At 38.3% G+C, this 24,657-nt stretch overlaps 1 protein-coding gene across 4 annotated transcripts in view; it reads right to left on the bottom strand.

Moving 5' to 3' along the window:
• Positions 1-24,657, bottom strand: part of LRP1 (LDL receptor protein 1) — a 330,684-nt gene that overhangs the window by 157,595 nt on the left and 148,432 nt on the right. For all 4 annotated transcript variants that reach the window (XM_083113424.1, XM_083113423.1, XM_083113425.1 and 1 more), the window contains exons 2-5: positions 6,816-6,929; positions 5,157-5,300; positions 3,038-3,166; positions 922-1,035 (exon numbers count right to left, since the gene is read on the bottom strand). In XM_083113424.1, coding sequence (XP_082969550.1) covers positions 922-1,035; positions 3,038-3,166; positions 5,157-5,300; positions 6,816-6,929 — 501 coding nt within the window. The remainder of the gene's footprint in view (positions 1-921; positions 1,036-3,037; positions 3,167-5,156; positions 5,301-6,815; positions 6,930-24,657) is intronic.

Here is a 24,657-nt window from a genome sequence, read left to right as displayed (position 1 = left end):
TATTCAAGAGTATAGAGTTTTCCCAACACTGTTTAAAATAAATTAACTAAAATTAAGTACAAACAATTTTATGCACGAGTTCACACACACACACAAGGAAGCTAGTTCATGAATAAGGTGAAATTTATTTTCATTTTCAAATCAATGCACAAAAGAAAAATACTTTAATGTCATAACTTCTCCAGATTTTTGGTCCTACAGTCAAAATTCCCTGACTTTTCCATGATTTATTGACTCATATGTTGATTTCCCTAACTTTTCCCAGTTTTTCAGGTCAGCGGGAACCCTGAAAACTATTCCCTCAAAACTTATACCGCACAGCTATTTACATCAGGGATTAATATTTTATGCTGCCAATACCAGTCAAACAGGTTAATTCAGATCAGTAGGTAAATTAACAAATTTTGCAAAAATGTTATTCCTAAATGTTAATGTTGGATCATTAAATAACCAATTATCTGATAAATTTGATACTTTAAGACATATTAGCTATTTTGATAAATTGCATAGCAGTATGTTTCAATTATAAATGTATTTACTTATAAAGATTATTTTCAAAAATGGCTGCACAAACAGCAAAAAAAGCAAGGTAAATTTATAAAATCATGCATGAATTAGTTTTATATTATTAAACAATCAAGCTTGCTGCTATAAATGAGAAGCATATCTAATCTAATATATATGTCAACAGCAACTATTGCTATAAACATAAATAAGTCCTAATAAGTATTAAAAGACAAAGCAACAAATTAATGTGCAACAGGTTGGTGAAAATTATGAATTCTACACAGCAAATAATAGTAAACAATTCATCTAACTTACTTCATTTGCCTACCAATAATGAACATACACTATGTTACTTTCACTGCCAACATTTAATACAGTGTACGAAACTCTTGCAACCTGATTTTTCATACATACCAATGCATTCTGTTCCATTAGGTTCTTTCCCATATGGGCAATAGCAGAGAGGACCATCGGGACTAGGTTTGCAGCCACTTTTACAGCCACTAGCTTCACACATTGTCTTATTTTCTGGAAAGAGAAACAAACATAAATGTTACATTAAGATTTGGATTTTGACCCTTTCACTACTGAAACTATTACTGACATATTATTTGCAGAACATATTGTTATTGAAACTATAATATGTTCTGTGAAATGCATGTCCACCATGCTGAACCTGTAAATGCACATAGCTTATAATTAATCTATCCCTTCTTATTTAAAATGTTAACTCAGAATATTAAATCTTTGTGGGCATGTACAGACATCTCTTAGAAACTCAATGGGATTAATTTTACAGTGATTCCTATCCTTGAGTGGCATCCAGAGAGAAAAAAAATCTTCAGTGGTGCGAGATATCACTGTTACTTAACCTCACTAATCTCGTGACTTCAGAAATCTCATGAATGTCAAAGATGGAGTCTATCTGTAAGTTTCATCATCTATGCTATCTAACAGAAGAAGAAATTGAGGTATTTCTAGCTACAAACGAATTGGGTTGTAAACATTCTGATTCCATCATGTCTATCTGAATTAATTTTGTGCGAGAAAAGGGGATATATGGCTATTGTTTGATCTTTACACTAAACTCATTAATTGCAAAACTTATTCAGCACAGAGTATCTTGTCACAGAAACATACAGAGGGTGGACAGATTAATAAAAGCACACTGCAATAGGAAGGGTAATTAGTTTTGAGTTGGCAGCATTGAACCATCATGTAAAGCTATAAAATGGGAGATTATCACATTTCCAAAGAGGGCAGATTGTTGGAGCATGTTTAGCGGATGCATCAGTAATGAAGACTGTCACTTTATTTGGGTAACAAGGGGGTCAGTGTCGAAGGTTGTGGTGGCATACACAAATCATGGCAAGACAACATCAGCAAAGATAAATCATGGATGAAAGCCAACCCTAGTTGACACGAATCACCGACAATTAAAGAAGATTGTCACAAAAAAGGACCACAGAATTCAATGAACATGTAGCAGATCGTTTCCACAAAACAGTCCGATGGGAGCTTCATAAACTCAACATTAGGAGTAGGGCCTGCCATTATCCTAAACCTCTGATTACAGTCACCAACACCAGCGCACGAAGAAAAAAAATGTGCCATGAGCACAAAACATAGACCTGTAGTGACTGGATAAAGGTAATATGGTCAGATGAGTAGTCTTTCGTTATTGTTTCCGACAACAGGGTGCATGTGTGTGTGTGGCAAATTCCTAAATAGGCGTACTTTCCGGACTGCCTGCATCCTACTGTCAGACATGGAGGTGAATCTGTGATGGTTTGGTTGTGATCTCCTGGTATTCTGTTGGCGCCATCATTCCTCTGCAAGGTAAAATTACGGCCAGTAAGTACGTGGACATTTTAAGCATCTAGGTGCATCCTATGGTGCAGATGATGTTCTCCAAAAAGGATGCAATCTTTCAAGATGATGATGTGCCTATTCACACTGCCAGAGCTGTTCAGTCTTGGTTTATGGAACATGAAGATTAACTTCAACACCTTTCGTGGCCAGTGGAATCATTGGACATCAACATTATTGAGCCACCGTGGTCAGTTTTAGAGGATGGAGTACGACACAGACACCCTCATCTCTGCAGAAATTACGTGATGTGCTTCTGGAAGAATGGTACAATATTCCACTGGAGACTATCCACAGCTTGTACGACTTGACTCCATGATTAATACAAGCTGTCCAAAAGGTGGTCCCACGCTGCATTAAGAGGGTATTGGATAACTTTATCAACTGTTTCCAATAATCTGTCCACCCCTTGTATCTTCAACAGTGCAAGGGTTAACTCCAAGAACAACCAGAACAATAACTTTTTGATAACATTATAGATATAGGAATGCAAAAGAGGTCGATACAAGAAAGGTTAGTTTCAATTCTGCAAATGTAAAATTAGACACTTCTTTACTGTAGTAGGATATGTTTGCATTTTACTAAGCACTAGTGATGTGGAAAGTGAAATATAAGTAAACTGCTAAAAATAACCCTCCCCCTGACAATTTAATGTACTTACGGCAAAATTCCCCTTCATCTGAATTATCAGGACAGTCATTGGCATTGTTGCAAAGTTTTGATATTAACTTGCATGTCACATTATCACTACATCGGAAATAGTTTCTTGGACATGTGTTGCCTCTGTGACCTAAAAGAGAAAAGAACGAATATGTATTACAAGTTTAACACTTATCAGTTTTTAAAACTTTATTTAATCATGCTATGAAATCAAAGCAAACAATGAAACTAGAAATTAAACTGGGATTGTTGAATGTAAAGGTAAAGTTTCCCTTGCATATAGCACCATGCCATGAAGGCACACTTAGATGTGTGGGTAGGGGCCACACACATTCTCAATCTCTGACATTTTGGAGATGATCTGATCAGCACCACACTCCGGCCACCTTTACCCCCACGGTTGCCCCCGGTAGCCATTGATTTCAGGTTGGGTAAGCCTCAGAGCCACTTTATGTGGGGACAAGGCCGGAAAAATTTCGACCTTAGATCATGCACACCAGGAAGCAAATCCAGGTATCCCGCATGGCGGTCAGAGGGCCCTTAAAAGTTGCTGAATGGTTTCATTATAAATATTGGTTGTTTTATGAGATTGTGTTAACATTTAAATATTATTGTCCCAATGTTATTTTTTCTAAAATATCTTGAAACCCTAAGTAATACATTCCAACATGTGAATTATTTTAGAAAAAAGTAACTGTACTTCAAAATGAGTAACTGCAAGAGAGTAACTGAATTAATCTTTGGGAAAATAAGTCAATGCATTACTTCTTAATAAATAATCTTCCAGACTGACTGCAACACAATATGCTAAATACTTGATTGTTGCAGTGCTCAACTTTAATTTAGTTAAATATTAGCTATATTTCAAAATAAATATATTATTTGCACTAGTAACAGTTAAGTTCACACATATTCCACGAAGTATAAGTGCATATAGGAAAATTATTTCAGATGGATAGATGTGAATTAATCAATAATAGAAGTTGTCGAAAGTCAAAGTTTTTTCTAGTTCACTTTATGCTTAAATAGGCGAATTAGGACTGCCCCCCAGTATTCAATTTCAGTTATAACTTTTAGTGTCCAAATTAAGCCAAGATGGTTTGTTACATTTTTATCATATTTCAGATTATCTTTCTTCATTTTCAGCCCTTGTCGAAGCAAATGTTTACCAACTGAAGTACCCCTTGTACTTGGTGAATGAAGTCCCAGGGCTGTAGCCCCCTTTCCCCCAGCAGGCCAAGCCCTAGCTTTAATTTGGGCATGGCAGGAACCCATTTACAGAAATCTTTACTGGCTAAGAAATTCCACTTTCACGGTGATTAGTAGGGACATTGAATTTTCGCGATGCGAGAAATCGCGAAATGTGAAGGAAAAAAAAAGATGCAATTTTGAACATTCTGCACGTAACTAAACCCCCAATGATGAAATGTGCATGAGTTTTATTCGCGAAGTAATGCGAAATGTGTGCTTTTCCACGAAATGAACGCTTTTTCGCGATATAACCATGAAATATCATCAAATTAAGTAGAAAACACGCAAAAACCGGCAATCGAGGTTGTGCGCGCAAACTGTCGATTTGTAACGAAACGTTTGCCTAAAGTTTCCTACCACTTGCAGCTGAAGAACGTTTTATCTTCGATCACATCAGGAAGACGCTGCAAATTGGGATTTCCCATGCACATAATCTCAGTTCGAAAACTTCGCTCCCTGTCAAGCTGCATTCCTTTCTTCCCCCGAATATGCAATTTAGAAATGAAGTGATTTTGTGTTGATGTTTTCTTTTCGGTTGGACAGCTAAGTACTTGTGTATGTGTACAGTAAATAAAAATTAAGTAGTTTATCAATTTATAGCTCTTTTGTATGTTGTTTCCTCTCATAATGAAAAAGTATGTGCCAATTTTTTTTTCCACCCCTGGTATATACCGCTGATCTAACATTTTATTTACCGCTCTCCTCAGTTTTTATTTACCATAAATTTGTCTCCCTAGTGATTAGTTTAAAATAGTAAGCTAATTACTAAGCAAGGACTAACATTAAGAATAATAGTAGACTTTTCATATTAATAAATTTAGTGGAATTTTTGAACAGGCAGAAATAAATGGTTATGTATAGTAACTTACATCTTCTCATATCCTCGTCCGATGTATCCAGAATTTGGTTTTCCGTCATTCCACAATCTGGTTCACCGTCGCATAACCATCCTGTTGGAATGCATTTTTGAGTGGAGGCACATTGGAACTGTGCGGGCTTACACGTGTGTGGAGCTACAAAATAAAACGAAAGCATTAAAAAATACACAAAGCAAATGTTGAAAGTTACCTCCTGTGAATTGCACTGAGCCATGAAGGCATGTAGGGGCGAGGGGGTCGGAGGTAAGGCATGACACATTCTCGATTTCGAACATAATGCTATGTCCGAAAAGTGCACCAAAAATCACACTGTCGTTACTCAGTCTTAGCTCTTGGGATTCAAAGCAATTGTCGGTAAAAATTAAGAATACAGAGAATGTCTCCAATTTCGTTAATTTTTGGTATACTAACTAAATTTGGCCTTCTAACCACGAATCTGTTCTTAAAATGTGGGGATCGCGTGAAAAAAATGTGCACTTATGTATATACAGGGTGTTACTAAAGTTAATTGCAGACATTTTGAGCATCATCTGTGATGTGGTTCCCTCGGCACCTCCACTCTGCACACAGTGAACATGTCGACACATATGCAACCTAGCGCACCACCACCACCATCTTTGTTTTTCTACGTAATGTTGATGTCCACTACGGATATTCGCTTTCTTCTTAGTTGTCAGTCTCCACATATCACTTTCCATGGATAACACATCTCGCTAAACCTTTCCCTACCCCCATAACTTCAACAGACCCATTCGCTTCCTTTAGGGAATCCCTTGCGCATCAACTTCACACATCTGCCATGTGCTTTTTTGAATAGAGCATGCCGCATTTCTCTGTGAAACGCCCTTCGCTGCGGTCATATGGTTGGCCTTTGTGCCACTATTTGCTTGGAAGCATAATTTTCCCACTTTTTCCCACTTCAATAACTCCGAATGGGTGCAGTTTTCGGCATTTCGTCACATGAACTTTTGTGTTTATTTTCACTTGTAGAATCACCTCCTAAGCGTTGGAAACGAACTTTAGTAACACCCTGTATATGTTGTCACGAACCATGCACGGGTAGCCCCACAAACCATTCACGGATAGCCCCACGAACCATTTCCGGTAAGGTTAGGTTACGCAAGCTTAGTTAAAATTTTGTTCGTAAAATAATGCGATACAGCTTTTTTTAAAAAAAATCTGAACTTATATCGGCTTTTTTCCCCTATTTCCAGACGTGACCCCCGCATTTTAACAGAAGATTCGTGATTAGAAGGCCAAATTTAGTTAGTATACAAAAATTAACGAAATTGGAGACATTCTCTATATTCTTAATTCGCTCCCAATTATCTTGTTCTGCATGCACTATGTGAAGTACAATATGTCATAGGCGTTACTTAGCAGGAGCAAGGGGGGCAACCCCTCGCCCCCTAACATTTCCAGGTTTATTAAAATTTACAAGGGAACTTTGGTAACCTCCTTGGACCTGAGGAGCAACGTAATAGAGTATTTTTTATGATTTCGCAAATGTAACAGTTATTTAGCAAAATGGTCATGGACATTTATATGTGATGGACCCCCAGACACACACAAAAGTTAGGGACCCAAGTTACGCTCATGCAATATGCGCAATTACTTACAGTAACCAAGAAAAAATGTGGTAAAACTTACGGCAATCGGGAGGCTCATCTGAACCGTCTGCACAATCGGGAGTGTTGTCGCATTTCCACCGCAGGGGAATGCATCGACCTGTCTCGCAACGGAATTCTTTGTCTTTGCATGTTTCTGTTAAAAAGAGAAGAAAAACAGTCAGTAAACTAGGTACTCTGTAATTTTATGGGATCTAATGAATGTAACATACTAATATTCGGTACACAACATCTAACCTTAATATCTTAACTAACCATGATTAAAAGTTCACTTTATGCTGATAAGCTAATCGAGACTGGACCTAGATCGGATTTAATTCGAACCACTGTGCCCTCCAAGGGAAATCAAATCCAATCCACTTATTTCCAAGGTGACCGCGTTGTGGAGCCACAAGCAGAAGAGCCTGCGCAGACCCGCGACTCCAGTGCACCGTACTCCCGCGTAGAGGGGAGGGGAAAGTGCGCGGAGACTTTTCGACGAAGGTTCTTTTGTTTGTAGTCACTTTTATAGGTACGCTATCGGACGGGCACAGGATCTTTATGTAAATATATATTTGTTAGATGTGCGAATTCCAGCCAATGACATAGATGAGATTCTGACACATTTAAGAGTGGAAAGGGAAAAAAAATCATAAACGAACTCTGTTCAAAACTTGGTGGCGTCAATTTATGTTTAATTAAAAAATAAATGTTTTATGTCTGAATTTCCCCATTAGATGGAAATACAGAAGTTCAGTTTCGGTAAACTTATGTTTATTTTCTCAATTTGGGACAACTGCACACCTTTTTAAAGGAAGGGATATATAGCTTTGAATACAACTTCAATTATTTTCTACATTCTAAAATTATGTACTGTAGGCTATATGTATATGGCTCGAATTAGGTAGCAATAAGTAGCTATGCAGCGAAACATTCAATTTACTCATTCACGTATGTTCATGTAATTCTACCTTGTGCATAGATTTGTTCAGGCTAGAAAAAATACACAGAAATGAGCATCGAGACGAGAATCGTCCCGCTTCGTGTGTGGACCTGTGCTCGTTCTCGGCCTTGTCTCGGTTGTAATGCGAGAACAAGACTCCTCACGCTCTTAGAAAATCGAGTCTCGTATGGATAAATCTCTACCTTGAAGCGGTAAGAAACATGTCGTGCTTGCTCGCCTTATTTCACATCTAAAATATGTTCAATTACTCCCTCTGTCCCATAATTATAGTCCGGTATGCCAAAATGGTGACTTTTTATTTATGTTCTTTTGGGATACTTGATCGGCAAATTTGTACTGATCCTTGAGTAATAACGTTGTATGACTCATTCCCGTGTTTAATTTTCTTCTTCTGTATACACCAATATCACAGTTTGCCTATCGGACAAATATTATGGGACAACAAACAAAAGTGTACCGGACAATAATTATGGGACAGAGGGAGTAGTATTTATGGTATGTACTTCTCAATCACCGATTCGATTCGACCTTCAGACTTACTCATTTTTTATTCCTATCTTTTGCTTACGAATGGCTTTTTCTTGGTTCGTAAAAATAAAAAAAAAAAAAAAAAAAAAAAAAAAAAAAAAAAAAAAAAACTATGATTATAATTAATGACAGCATCAGAAAGTGTTTCCATTTGATAGAAATTCAGTTCTGCGAGCAAGTTCTTACGTGGAGGGAGTAAATAAACCAATCATAATTCGGTAAAGCTCCTTTGCATCGCACAAAAAAAGGGATCTATTTTAAGAAGTGAATTGATGTGCATAACACGAGCAAAAGAAGATAAGCTGCACAACATGAAACTGGAAACCAGTTATTCTGCATTCCTTTTGTAGCGCTCAGCTTGCTATATTTCCATTCAATGTCAGCTTATACGTATATCTGGGAACGAAAAGAACTTGGTAAAAATGATGTAAACTATTTTTGTTACATCACAGTGATGCTAAGAACATTATGTACTCAATTTTACCTAATGTGATAAATTTACACAAATACGTATTCATAACAAGGTCTCCCCGATGGCGTAGTGGTAACGTCATCACCTTGTAATCAAGTGGTCCGGAGTTCGATGCCCAGTGGAGGCACACAGTGGTTCGGATTGTACTTTAAACTGTAGGTAAAGACCCGATTGTGCTTAAAGTTGACTTAATTTCAAATTTCCAATATTCCATAATACGCGAGTTTCGAATTTAGAGAGCTTTCAAACCGAAGCAACACATGATAGACAAGATACATGAATCACTTGGAAACGAACATTCATTAATAAATGCAACTTTTCGTACCGAACTGACAAGTTGCACATGTCTCTCGTCACTTTTATGTCTCTTGGACTTGCCGTTTAGGACGATTGGAAGGCCTGTGGAGATGATCACTCAGGAACATGTGGACAAAGTGCTGCTTTGGTGATGACAAAGTTAACAGTCCTGCGCGAGGGTCATTTTCAGTGCTGGTTTGCTCTCGTGTAAATTCAGTTGCCCACTTGTCTGTGCTGTGGGCAGGGGCTCTCTCCATGAATGTACCTCTGACATCCCTTCTTACACAAATATTTGATCGCCTTGTTCACTTTCAGCACTCGTAAAAAAAAGGGGGGTTAATCAATATTCTACAAAGGACGTAATCGTAACATGCCGTTTTCGCAAGGTCGTACGATTTTGTTTTCCTAGTCAGGCCACGAACCTTTGGGACAACCCTCGTAAAATGGAAAATACAAGCAGTTTTATAGTTTGTTTAAAATCTGTTCTTGCAGCGGGGGTGAGGGAAGAGGGAGCGAGAGAATGGAAGAGAAAATAACAAGACAGCAAAATGGAAGATAAATAAAGAAGCGAGACGGAACTAGAGAGGGAAGAGAAAGAAAGAAAGACAAAAAGGGAGGGAAACAGAATATCTATGGTCAGAGAAAATAGGGGTGAGCATGAAGGAACGGATAGGAAAACAAAAGAAGATCGAAAGGAGGAAAGAAAGTATACATAAGAAACAAAAAATATTGCAAGTTAAAGGGAGAAGGCAATTTCCTTTGTGCAGGGGCTGCAGTGGACGGATCCCCATGTCAATAATCAACACACTCCTAAAAATACCTTTAACTTAACCACACCCCCCCACACACACACACAAAAAGAAACCTCTGAATCAAGCAAAATTCAATTTTCCAGAGACGCTAAATCGTGCATACTTAAGTGCTCAGCTGTTTCTTCTACATGCACGAGCTGCCGTGGTCTCGCGCTATTTTCGGCTCCTTTCCATCATGCGGTATTTTAGATTTTGAAAAAAAAATGAAAGCGACAGGGCATCACTTGTGCGTGCGAACCGGTTTAAATATCCGCGACGGCGATTACACAGGAGAGACCTAATGACACCCCCGACCTTGGAACAGTGAGTCACTTGGGCACGTGATCAGTTTGGGTCCAAGCTCGGACGGAGTTGCAGATGAGCAAATGCAGCAGCTGCAAGGGTTCATTTACATTCTGAGGATTGGCTTGACGGGAGCACAAAACACCTGGCACAATAACATCGAATGGCCACCTTTGTTGTGTTTACAATTCATGAGCAAATCATCACTGCCGAACAATGCTCACGAAACTCTTACACCTTGTTTATTTACCATTGTTTTTAATTCGCTGCTTCTGTATCTGTATACCAGACATCATTGGCGGTATACTTGTGTGTGGGTCTATCATTTCTTTCCTTTAGTTACTGTGGTCATATATTTATTGAAGCTCAATTGTTAGTTTTAGGAAAGATGAGTAGACAAAATCTACCATTAAGTCAATTGACTATTAATTGCTGGCTTTAGATACCTCCTTCAGGGATCATCCTCTTTCTAAGGGAGATTTCAGACCGAAGCGACGTCGCTTGGGAACGAGCCAATCAAAATCAACGTTCCACATCGTAACGGCATGACAGGCCGCACAAGCACAAGCATGAGTTCAATTGATGAAATCCTCAAGCGACACCTGTCGCTCTGCTGCGAAATCTCCCTAAAACACCCTTTTGCATGGAAAACACAATTGAGGCACCTTTCAGACCGAAGCGACACGGGGGTTTCGCACAAAAAGCGACAAGCGACCACCAGACACAGACGACATGATGCACGCTATCGAGAAAACTGCCCAGTCCGAGCGACACGTGCAGCTTGTCATGTGACTTCGGTGCGAAAAGTTGCATGTATTTCTGAAGGTTAGTTTCCAAGTGATACGTGTCGCCTGTCGCTTCAGTCTGAAAGCTCCCGCGACAGAATACACGGGCATGTCTTGCCAAAGTGACAAGGAACACCAATACGGATTCCTTCAGTCTATAAGACAGCATGCGCGACGAACAGATCGAGGCGAAACGATCATGTACACCCAACGGCAGTAAGCGATTTGTCCACCATTATTTTCATTCGATCTGTATTATAAAGGGTCTTTCATTAAGAGTGATACTTTTTAAAATTTGAAAAAAAAAATAAACCACTCAATGTATCAAAGTAAATTGTGCTTTATTTTGAAGCTTAGACATTGCAGTTATGTTCTGAACAAAATATCGTTCATAATGAAGATGTTTTCTCTGTTTCAAACTTAGGTATTACTGTCTCTCACCACCCACACACAAACACATACACACAAATATAACAATATAAATGGTCTGTGCGATTCCAATGTATCCAAAAATTCTAATTCAATTCAATTGAGCGGTATATGTATTTAATTTAAGATGCGGATTTTACATTTGCCATTTCACATACTCAGACTCGAAATACATCTACGAACACAAGTCACAAATGTTACGGGATATATTAATCTACGAAAAATCGTTAATTGTAAAAGAATTTCAAATTTACCTAATCAACTTAAAGAAATCAACTTCAAGATATATTATCTTGTAATAATCTTCCGTCTGTCAGATACAAAATTGTAGCTTGTCCTGCAAAGGACACTTAAAGCAAACGCATTGAGAGAATGTATGTATAAATTCAATGAAATTTGGATTTTTAAAAACACGGAATTCAAGGAATTCCCGGTGAGTAACCACCCTGTTTGATTTCCACAGTTATTTGGGTTGTCTGCGAGAACGGATTCTCATTCGTATGAATTTCCCCGTGTGTTTCAGTAATGCACTCTTTCTTCCGGCTGTTCAAGCACCCTGTAATCACTCAACCATGATGGGTCCCTTTCAAAGTATTCAATGCGTGTTCTTCGAACGGCGTCTCTCTATGCAGAACTCAACATCCAGCCGCACCAGAAGCCTGTCTGGTGCGCTGAGTGACAAAAACATACCCAGAGCTCTACTTGGTGGTAGACAGTCGGGAATAATTCGTTTTGTGGTAGCGCATCAAAGCTTTGAGGCTCCCAGCCTCCAACACTGAGGTTTCAGTGGTACTGTGCATGCCTCCCAAAGATACCAAAGACTATCTTTTCCAGAGGAAGGAAAGTTACACCGAACATAACCAAAAGCAACTTCCTTTCCATTTGGCATTCTTCCTTAACTCATGATACAAAAACCAATAACGTTTCATAAACACTACTCGAAATAGCCATTCTTAATACACAATTCCCCACAAGGGTGCCTTCCCTCCAAACAAAAAGGGGAGTACATTTCTACCATTAAGCCAAATTCTTTACTTTGCGTACACACGGAAAAATCAGTTCTTTAAAGTCCTCTTTTCACATTGTTATGTGGAATCCACTTAAACCACGACACTAGGCCCTCCTTCTCCCCCCACAAACCTGAGTCTCTGAATTCTATGGCAGAACAGATAATACAAATGCCCTAAATAGGAGAATGAGGTTTGTCATTATATTTGGAACGAAAAAAATGTTAGTCCCAGGTTTGATACCCGGTGGAGACACAGTGGTTCGGATACCACTTTAAACTGTAGGTCCACTCCCATGAAACCACTCATTACTTCACGGTACCATCTACGCAGGTTTAAACAACAGAAAAGATAATTATCAAGCCATCTTCTTAAGCCTAGGGGGCGAGGGGATATGGAGGTTCACTAGCACCTGGGAGAGGGAGAAGTGAGAATAAACTTAATTCTCAAACGAGTAGTAATGCAAAATACTATGTATGGTAATAATGATGCCATTATTTATTTACTAAACTCTACAGGATCTAACTTCATTCGAGGGCCTATAAATGTAGTAAATATAGCTACGTATATTTTTTCGATAATGTATTTGTGCATGCAACTTTGAGCGCACCTTTTCACTAACAAATTATGTGTTTATGGTCAAGTGTGTTAATAGTGGCTGGTTCAGCTTGATTATCAATTCACTGTAATTCTGTATATAAAGGGTATTTCCTTCCAATGTGCGATCTAGTCTTCATCTAGTTGTCGTTGACGGAATTAGAAAATTAATTTGGGAGATTAGATACTCAGCATCTATTCAGTCATTTCTATGAGAATACTTTTTCCTACAACATTCGTTTTTCTGCTGCACAGCTTTGTGAACCGACATTCATATATTAGATTCCTATAGTGTTCAAAGGTGCGGTAAACGTTTTGAACTTTGTATTTTAAAAATGAGAATTTTTTATTGAACTTTTTCAATTGCTTCGCAGTCCTTTACTGTATATACATTCCACATAACAGATGCAAATTCTAGTTTTAATCTTACATACGAAATAGAAAACTTTACTTGGTAATTATGCAGTATCGCCCGAACACCTCTTACTCGTTCCTTTCGTTAATTTTAGCATTGATACTTACCTATTCTGCATGGCGGACGATTCCTTAAGGTGAAGTTACGCCTTTCTCCATAAAATAGTGTCAAATTTTCATATTACGAGTCATTATTTGTCTTCCTTGTTCCGCTTGTGTAACAAGACAATATGGCGTGCACTCGTCATGGATCATCACGCGTCGTGCTTGTTTTTTGTCGATTTGCAGTGCGCAAGCAGTGTTTCAAACCTTAATGACCGAAAATCACGTACTATTACGATTTTTTTACATGTTTCCATAATTCTTGCATGATTACCTCCACGAACCATGCGCGATAAGGTTAGGTTAGGTTAGGCAAACACAGTTAAAATTTGGTGTCGTTAGTAAACAGACCAGGGTGGCTACAAACAAGCAAAAATGAAATTCCCTGACTTTTCCAGGTTTTCCAGGACAAAATTTATATTTTTCACTGACAATTACAAACTAAACTAAATCTATGTTTTTGTAAATTGAAATAATAAACTCATACAGATCCAGGTATGGATTTGTTAAGTGCCAATATTATCTTCTATGAAATTGACTTAATTTCTCTATTCTCTATCATTTGAATTCACACTGCAAAATAGTGAATTTGGAAAATTATTACAATTCACAAGCTAGGGAAGGATTACGGAATTTTGTCATACGCAGTAAGTTTAAAATAAAATACTTGATTATTTTTAAAGTTACGACTAAATGAGATAAGAGTGAAGAGTGAATGATTAAGAAATACAATTTGTAATTTATCAGTCTCCTTATACATTCTCGGTATTATATGTTGATATTTCCACTGAGGTTTGGAACCCTCTGCTTGGAACAACCATGAGTGCGGATTCATTTTTCGATGCATAAACCTACTTCTCTCTTCTCTGTAAAACAAACAACTTAACTCTTTCATATAAGTGAAACAATTGAATCGAACAAAATAAAATGTCATATTTCCTTACATTATCAATGGGATTTCTGCTTCAGTACAGTATATCCAAGTGAAGTACTGTGAAACTGACAACATGCAGTTATACCATTAATGCTGACGAAAAGGGTATGTAGGTATTAGAAATTTAACGCAAGGAATTTATAGAATTGCATAGGTACCTGATTTAGCTAACCACACATTAAAACAGGAACACACTAATAATAAAAGCTTCTGAAAGTTCATATACGAGGGGCATCCTGAAAAAAGCTCCAATGGTGCCTATACGCAGCACTAGAGGTCAGAGAGCGACACACACACATGCAGGCAGGAAGAAGTGGCATGTAGCTGTAATCTGGTACAGTTGCAATGCAGCCGTTTTAGGACAGTTCTAGATTAAAGATTGCAGCTCTCATACAGTCTCCCACCGACTGCAATGTAGCCTACATTGCACGCTCAGAATTTGGCACAGAGCCACCAGCAATCGTGTGAGGTGTGCAGATTGGACGTCGTGAGTGATAGTATGGTCAGACGATGGTGCAGACAATTCACGGAAGGCCAATCGAATGAGCACAACCCCACACAGCACAACACAGGCCCTTTGCATCACTTAAGGTGAGAGATCTTGAACCACTCCCTGTACTACAGCCCTGCCCTTGAATGTACCGACTTTCATCTCCTGGTTTAACTGAAGAGGTTTCTGGCAGGGCAAGGATTTGACAGCTACACTGCGATAGAGATAGTTCCAGTCTTTGCTGTCAGACACAAAATTTAGTGCCATGCTACGACAAATGCCAGAACAACGGTGGTGATTATGCCGAAAATTAGGTTAGGGCTCACTGTTACTAATGGAATAAATTACAACTGATATTCATGTTTTATTTATGCCTAATCGGTAGGGACCTTGATATTTTGTTACTTTCTTCAAATTGGTGTATTTCTTTATTTGTTACTATACGGTGCTATTTTTCCCAAAATTCACATTTTCATTTTAGCGCATTTTCTGGCAAATATCTGAAATTATACCTTTATGGTGTTTTTAAACTACTGTTTCAAATTGTAAGTTACATGGCTTACGCCTCTTCGCGAGAGTTTGATATCTTGAAAGTTATTTTGGGAAAGTTATTTTCCATACCCCCTTTTTAATTTTAAGGTAAGGATTTTAGATAAAGGAATTTTCCCCGTATATACTTAAGGGTGTATAATGACCATAAGTGGCGACGCATCCAAAAAATTAAAATCAATCAATCTCACGTGACAGATACCGATATATTATGGCACCCAAAATTGGCATTATCTTTTTTTGACTTGTTAGTGTTACGTTTCCCAAAATTCGCGTTTTTGTTTTAGAACATTTATCTGTGAAATATACCGAAACTTAATACTCCATTGTGCTTTTAAACTATTATTCTAAATTGTAGGTCACATGGTCTACATATTTTCGCGACAGTTTGATATGTTGGAACATATTTTTGAGGAAGTAAAAGTAAAGTGCTCCCCTGCACTTTTCCATTGAGGTGTATAGGGGTGTGGAGTTAGGGCCCCACACTTTCTTGATCACGGTTGAAGGTGGGGGTGATGTGATCAGCACCATGCTCCTAGCTACCTTAATCCCACAAAGTTTCCTCAAGGTACCAGCTTCATATGATGCTGAGTGGGCGCCAGAGCAGTTTGAATAGGTGGAAAACATACCGGTTCTCCACCGCAGGGGATCGACCCCGGGTCTCTCGCATAGTAGTCAGATGCCCTAACGACTGAGCTCCATTATTACTCGCTCGACAAATGCCGATGGTGCGCACTTGGCTTGGTAATTCAAAACATATCTCATGAGACAAATACGAAGATGTGGCCTCCCGTGTGACGGTAGATATGCACTCGATCTCCTGTTAGAACCCTGCCACTTTGCTCTGTGATGCAAATGGTTTTGATAGAAATTGAAAAAATCGTGGGAAATACATAAATTAATGTGTCTGTCGGAATTATTCCATGTTCGTATAACTCTATAATTTATTCTTGAGTAAAATGTTGGAAAACTTGCATGTTCTATGTACACAAACATGGCCTAGAAAAGACAAGAATGTTGGATTTCATGAATTTTTCGTTTTTTTAGGACATTTCTTTTAAAAAAACGTTAAAAATGCCAACAATTCGCATATTATGCCAAATTCGCATTTTTTCGATATTTCGAATGGGCGAAAAATGTGTCGAGACATCACTGCACATTCCTAAACATAACTTCGCAGCAATTACCATTTTTCACGGTTTTGGAGTTTGCGAAAAATCAATGTCCCTACTAATTGGAAATTACTTTCTGGCCACCCCTCATATAAATCAGTAGATGGAAAGTGAAAATTTAGCAGGGCTGGCAGAGAAAAGTCAATTCTTGTAGAAAGTGATTTGCTGTTATGAATGAATGATTCGAGTAAATATGATATTAAAATATTTACGTATTTATTATTAGTATTTTGTTTCATAATATTGGACATTAACCTTACCCTGTGAGAGATTAATGACCATCTCTCACGAGTTTAAACAGACAGGACAGAGAGTGGCGTTAATTTCATTGCAATACTAGTGTTGCAGTAAATTTGAGGTTGGGAGCATGCTCTTGCCAATTTTTATAACGTTCACCAATGCAGATTTGTTTCACTTTTTCCTGATAGTATTCAATATATATCCAGTTTGGTTGAATTCTTCTTGATATCTAAGAATATTGCAATGTCATTGTAAACGTATGTTAACTTGTGCGAAATCAGTAATACGTCAGGATGATGAAAGAAGACCTTCATAAGCACTGCTACATTAAATAAGGTGAAATGAGCCAGAAGAGTAATAAAATTCCAGCAGCATATTTGCAGTCTAAAGCTCTTCTTGTTTATGCATTCGAATTTTGTTGGGTGTTGCAGTCCATGCAATTTCTGTCGCATGTTGTAATGAGATACTTTGTCAGATGGCGATATTCAACAAAAATCGTATGTATCAATGGAACCTATTTGTTTCCATGTTCCTTCAGTTTGCCCAACAAAATGCCTTACTACGACGTCAGACAACTATCGGGCGGCACCACCCGCTCTTATCCCCTCCATCTGTTGACAAGTCCCCTTACTATTCCCATATGGACAAGAAAAAATGATAATTCAATGAATTTTCCACATAATATTTAGAGGCTTAACCTTTACTCCCCCAATGATACTATATGGTATCATCAGAGTAAGGTCGTACTGGCCTGATGATACCATATGGTATAATGGTGCTGATTACGAAATGAATGTGCTTTTTGGACGTTCATACTCTAATGTTTGGGTGGAAACTCTGACACAGGTCTGGAGCAAGCCTGGGAAATTCATATTGATGACCAACCTCCCCCTTCTCCGCAACATATCCATGCCACATTTCCGAACAGTTTTTCACATTTTGGCTCATTATTCAATTTGTATGGCACCCAGGAACTTGAAACATGTTTCAATCTCTTTGGAAATGTCCATTCTTTGAAAAGAATACTAAACTTCGCGCCTTCGTCCCAAATAGCGGGAGAAGAGGGGGCAAACTTCTTCCTTGAAATTCGGGGGTCGCGCCCCCCAAACCCCCCTTCCTTAGTTCGGCGTTCTGAATTGTACACGGTTGCATGCTATGATGTTTTAGCTGAAAAACAAAACTTATCCGAAGTAGATTGCTCCCATAGTGCCAGAGTTATAACAATTTTCTGAGCAATATGCAAATTACCTATTTTTAGTAAAAAACAGTGTTTCACATTTTGGCCTATGGCACCCAAGAACATGAAACATGTTTCATTCTCTTTGGAAACGTCCATTTTTTGAAGAGAATACTAAGGTTTGCGCCTTATCCCCAAAATAGCGGGAAAGAGGGGGGGGGGCAAACTTCAGATTTTTATGTTTTTTTTATTGAAATTCGGGGGTCGGGCTCCCCAAAAACCCCTTCCTCGGTCAGGCGTTCTGAATTGTACACGGTTGCATGCTCTGATGTTTTATCTGAAAAACAAAACTTATCTGAAGTAGATTGTTCCCATAGTGCCCGAGTTATAACAATTTTCCTCCAAAAATGCAAATTACCTATTTTTCGTAAATATAAAAAAGCACATTTTGTCTTATTATTCAACTTGTATGGCACCCAAGAACATGAAACATGTTTCATTCTCTTGAGAAATGTCCATTCTTTGAAAAGAATACTAAAGTTCGCGCCTTCTCCCCAAAATAGTGGGAGAAGAGGGGCAAACTTCAGATTTTTTTCTATTGAAATTCCTCGGTCCGGCGTTCTGAATTGTACACGGTTGCATGCGCTGATGTTTTAGGTGCAAAACAAAACTTATCCGAAGTAGATTGCTCCCATAGTGCCCGAGTTATAACAATTTTCTGTTCCCGTGCAGAGATCCATAACGATATCTTTAAATAAAAAAAAAAATTAAAAAGTCAATGAAGACGAAATTCCCTGACATTTCCCTGACTTTTTTTGACACCTCAAATTCCCTGACTTTTCCCGGTTTTCCAGGTTTTCCAGGTCTGTCGCCACCCTGACAGACACTACGTGTCGAACAGATGGTTTTCGATTTCACGAAACAAAAAGCGTGTTTGGAAACACTGGCACGGGGTTACGTCATCGAACGCATGCAAATAGCAAGGAAATGGCAGCAATCGCCTCTGCGTGTTGGAAACATTTCTCTCGAAAGAAAAAGGAATTCCGGGTCAGAAAGCTTAAACGATCAAAGAAAACACCTTCATGAACTTCCACAACGTCAGAGAAATTGATTAGAGTAAGTAGTTTCTTCTGTAAATACCTCCCCAGTCTAAGAATAAATCAAGGTTGTTGAATGCATCACGAATTATGTGTTCTGTGTGTTAATTACAAGTAAAATGAGACTGACAATCAAAATATTCTAAAACAAAAATTGTGGAAATTAAAGGGGGCAGCACTCCTTTTAGCAGCGCCAATGATATACAAACTACTACAAAGTACAAATACATAACTAAAGCCAATTTGCGTTACGTTATTTAACAAAATCAAGTATGATAAATGTACCATCAAATCCTATTAGATGCAAGTAGAGGGCTAAATAGAGAAAGTGTTCTGTGTACAATCTTGTCGAACAGTAATGAAAAGGTCTTCCCAGCGAGCCCTTCGCGTCATGATTACGCATGCTCGTGCACAAAGGAGCCCTCTATCGGGAAGTAGCGAAACTAAGTATGGTACAAATTGAGGGAAATTGATTCAATCAGGGCGTCCCTGATTAAATTAAGCACAAACCAGAAGCACATGCACTGTGGTGTTGCCTACAGAGCTCCAACAAAGAACCGATACCAGTTACTTGAAAACAGTGTTTGCATTGGACATTTACGTCGGTTTTCCATCACTCTACGTTAATTGTGACGACGAAAGAGAGATTCAATACTGCAGAATTCGAAAGCTCGTGGTCGATTAATTAGTTCCACGGAAAGTACTTGAAAACTAATTGGATTTAAGCGACATAAGCCTGGCAGATTAATAGGCTGAAGAAACACAGAACTCTGAAGAAGCTGCATGGAAAATTACCTGCTGGTGCCTGATGGGAAGAAAACAAGATTAAAACACAATTTGCAACAGCCCAGCGTCGTTTCCGAAGGAAACTCTTTTCAGATTTAACCAGATATCGTTTCCCCCTCAAGTATCTTCAGAAACCCCCTGAAGGGATATATATATATAATGTTGCTGCATTATATGTAATGTTAAAGAGATTAAATACCTGTATACTTCCTCTTCCCTTATAACATGTTTATAGTTTTAATAGATTGGTTGATTTGTGTTTTAAGTCCACTTTATGCACAGTAAGGCTAATCGGGACTGGACCTACAGTTTAAAGTGGGATCCGAACCACTATGTGCCTCCACCGGGGATTGAACCCGGGACCCTTTGATTACAAGGCGACGACGCTATCACTGCGCCATCGGGGAGGCGTATAGTTTTAATAGTCAGCGTGTATTATTTATAGGGTGTCATAGTTCACAGGAAGCCAAATGTCCACAATACGATCCTATACTAAATGGATATACGGTTAATCCACGTTTCAACTTTCTTAATCGTTTGAATATGAATACAACTATTGGCTCGATGTTACCGACAATATAACATTTTAATAAATGAATGCATTCAGAAATGTCGCGAAAGAAAAGAGACTTCAGTAATCTTGGTTATTTCGTGTCACTTTTCTATCTCTTGCGTCTGAACTACGGGGCCGCGAGAGGTTCTGACATGTATCACTTTAGTTTGTGCATCATTTTTCATTAATATTTTGTAGAAATTTGTTGAATGTAAAGTGTAAAGCTCAGATAGACAGAAATTTCAGAATTCGTGAAAAACATTGCATAAATATTTTCTGACTGCAGTTTTCCTCCAATCAACATAATTAAAATCTAATCAATAATAGGATCAGGTTTTTGGTTTTTGCAATATAATCATAGATTTCCCAATTAGTACTAATTGGAATTTTCCGACATTCAAAATGTAACATGCCAATGAACATCAGAACTTACCAAATTAATTTAATGATGTTGGGCTGCGGAAACTAAAATTACCTTAGATGCAGTGGTTGACAACTAATTTAAAACTAATTTTATATTTGTCAACAATCCTAGGATAATCGAAATATTACTCTTTATGATTATGCCATTATCAAATTTTAAGGGTACAATGTACAGAGTTTTACAAATTAGATTGAGTTGGTGTTTTAAGTCTACTTTATGCACAGTAAGGCTAATCTGGACTGAACCTACAGTTTAAAGTGGGATCCGAATCACTATGTGCCTCCACCGGGTATCGAACCCGGGACCCCTTGCTTACAAGGCGACGATGCTGCCACTGCGTCATCGGGAGGCCCTTTTACAAATTACAAAAGTAATTACGAGTAAGATTGTTGGGATTTGGGCATCGACTTGTAAAAAAAGAATTTACCGAGTCGTGCTCTCACGAAAGTTGATTTGGTTTATTTTACTTCGCATTTCTGCCACTCGCGAAGATCAGGATGAGTGATGCTATGATGAAATTGATGAAGGGGCGATCGCAAAGAACACCGATGCCCAGGCTGGAGTTCGAACCCGGGGCCTCCGTCGTCGTACCGCGCTGTGATAGCCACCGCTCTATTCGTGACGATGAGAAAGAATAGTGAACTGATTAAATAGTTTCTGGAAAAAAACATAACGGTATGCCCACCCCTTAGCCAGGATACGAAAGTAGGACATCTGGCTTTGTAAATTTAGTTTTCACGGTAGAAACTGCTCGACTAAAAAGCAAAAGTTGCTGCTTCTCAATAAGCTGCTCGCGTGAAACAGGCTTAACACCTCTTCCTTATTAATATTCATTCGGGATTCATCTTTCTGCAAGAAGAATGGAGCGGGAGCAGACGGATTGGCGCCTCAGACCTCCGACCGGTGATCCGAAAAAATGAATAATTCATTTGAGTTTCTTTTCGAATTGTGACAGTTCCACGTTCACACCCTCTCCTCACTTATCGCCCTGCCCCGTTCACCTCCTCATGAAACCCAGGGAAGTGACACACGGCTCGTGTTTCGAATGCTAAAGCTGTTAATTTGTCGTTTGCCTCTAGACACCCAGAATGTGACGTCAGATGGAAAGGGCTTTGATCTTACAACGAGAAGCATTTACATGAAGCTCCTACGTAAGATGCTGCCATTGCCTTCAAAGTACCTCCGCCCCCTCACCACGTCAGATCAGATACTCTTCGATGAATATAAACGTTTCGCTCGGACTGGGTCATTATGAACAGGGCTACCAATATAGGATCGATCTCATGATATTGTGTGTGAAAGAAAAACATTTTCCACATGTCATACTAGTTACTTCCTTTTCTTTTACTCCTACATAAATCTTACAAACCGCGAACAAAACACTATATATTAATTGGAAATATTACTTTTGTTAGTACATAATTGTAGATTTTGGACATATTTATGGAAATTTCAAATCATATTTTGTATACATTGGACATTTTTAGGTAAAAAGAATCTTAGCTCTAATTATAAATATATTTCCGTGGAGGCGGTAGTCAATATACTTAATTTAAATAGGTGTCTTCTCATCATCATTACACTTATTATTAATTATTAAGGAACGAATGTGTAATCACACAAAATATTTTTAGTGGTAACGTCGACGCCTTGTAATCAAGGGGTCCAGTGTTCGATGCCTGGTGGAACCACGTTGCTCAGTGGTTCGGATGCATTTTAAACTGTAGATCCAGTCCCGATTAGCCTATCTGTGCATAAAGTGGAGTTTAAAAAAGCCAAACAAAGAAAAATCTCTTGCACAATAATATATTCTTTTTTGCTGTCATTGTTGCTCCAAAATGACAGCAAGTCTTACACAGAAACCTGTCCAGGCTCTACATACAATAATATAAATTTATACATAATATGGAATCCTAAGCGATACCCAGATATCGCCAATCATGCATAGGCATTAGACTAAGAAACTTCAATCCAGGTTCTGCAATAGTGATGTATCATCATTGTTCTTGAACTCATTTGAACGGTCAAGAAAGAAAGCATTATGTGGAGCACTTGTCAAAACCCAGATTTTTCTTTTTTTTCTTGGAACTTCCCTTCTTTTCACCTTCAACAGTTCCTTGTTCTGAAAAAGCGCATATGTTCCTGCACCAGATCAACAAAGAATCGATCAGGACAATCAACTGAACAGAATCTTGAAGAATCGTTTCGTCCATTAATATTCTGTATATTTTGTAGGCAGCGAATCGCTTGTTCATTGGTGATCACGCGTCGCTACGATAAGATTCCACTGCAAGTTGGATACACTTGGGAAGCGTTTCAAATAATACGGTGCAATGTCCGGACACAAGCCACATGCCCACACGATCTCATCGTTGCAGCAAAATTACGCTCAATTGATGAGCAGCTGAATCAACTTTCGCTGTTTCGGGAACGAATGGCTCGAACACGAAACTGGAACGATTTTGCATTACAAATTTTGAATGTGCATAAGGACTCACACAACTTGAATAGCTTAACTTAGGCTACAAATAGTTTGCCACTAGTTATTACACAGAATTTTCATTATTTTCGTACTTCCAAATTAAGCCCAGAATAACAAACCAGTATTACTAACTGTCGTGTATTGCCACAGAACAATTAACACTTTTGAACGAATATAAATTTAATGTGGATAATAACCATTGCAAGGATTCATATAACACAAATAGCTTCAATATACAGATTAGACATAAAGAGCTGAAGTACTAATTTATCCGTACAACTGTTTTTTGTTAGTGTTCTACTAATTTCGGTGACCACTGCCACCATTCTCATTGGAACTTGCTACACTATTGCTTGGCGAGCATCCAATTAAGACGGTGGCAGTAGCCACCAAAATTAATAGAACATCACCACATAAAACCAGATGCTAGGATAAATGAGTACTTCAGCTTATTTTATCTATTTACTACCGCGTCTCCGATTTCCCGAAACATGGATACAACTTATATTGATTATATAGGTCGAACATCTTGTATACATATACGGGTACTAGGTAAACAAGATGTTCGACTTATATTTTAAACATGTGATTGCTGATACTTGCCTAGGGAAGATTGACAACCAAAAATCTACTGACGTGTGTGTAATTTCACTATATATGTGTGTATCTGTCATCCAAGGGCGTATCAAGAGAAGGGTTTTGTGGGTTAATCCTTACCCTACTCTCGAACACGTAATAAAAATACCTAGCAATAAAGATTTTTTCAGCAGAATATTGTAATACTTCACATATTATTTCTTCGTGCTCGATAGCATATTTTATTTGATTTATTACATTTAAACCGCAGAAATGTCTTTTCCTTTTATATAATAGTGGAACGGTTGAAAATAAAAACTGGGAACGTTCTTCCTGCCTTCTGTGTCTACATGATTTATGATTACGAGTCATTTGTTTGCAGGGTGAAATTTAACACTGGAGGGGGGGAGGCGGCAAGGACTCTCTCCTCAATGGAGAAAAACTTCACCATACTTGTACCCTGGTCGAAAATATCACTACCACTGGTTACAATAGACCGGCATCATATTATTCGAATTTTATCAGTTATTTTCTCTTCCACTCCGCTATGTTGCGTATCTTATTAATAGGGAGCGGAAGTTGATGAAATGTCATACTTTTTCTGATATCTCGGACACGATGCCCATTAAATATACACAATATTACACTTCGTCTAGAACCCAAGAAAGGTAATTTTAAAGTGCATTTTTTTGCAATTTTTTTGCCAATTTTCAGGT

Source organism: Lepisma saccharinum, chromosome 27, assembly GCF_977018435.1.
Source record: "Lepisma saccharinum chromosome 27, izLepSacc3.1, whole genome shotgun sequence".
NCBI lineage: Eukaryota > Metazoa > Arthropoda > Insecta > Zygentoma > Lepismatidae > Lepisma > Lepisma saccharinum.
This window is presented reverse-complemented; position numbering and strand designations above follow the sequence as displayed.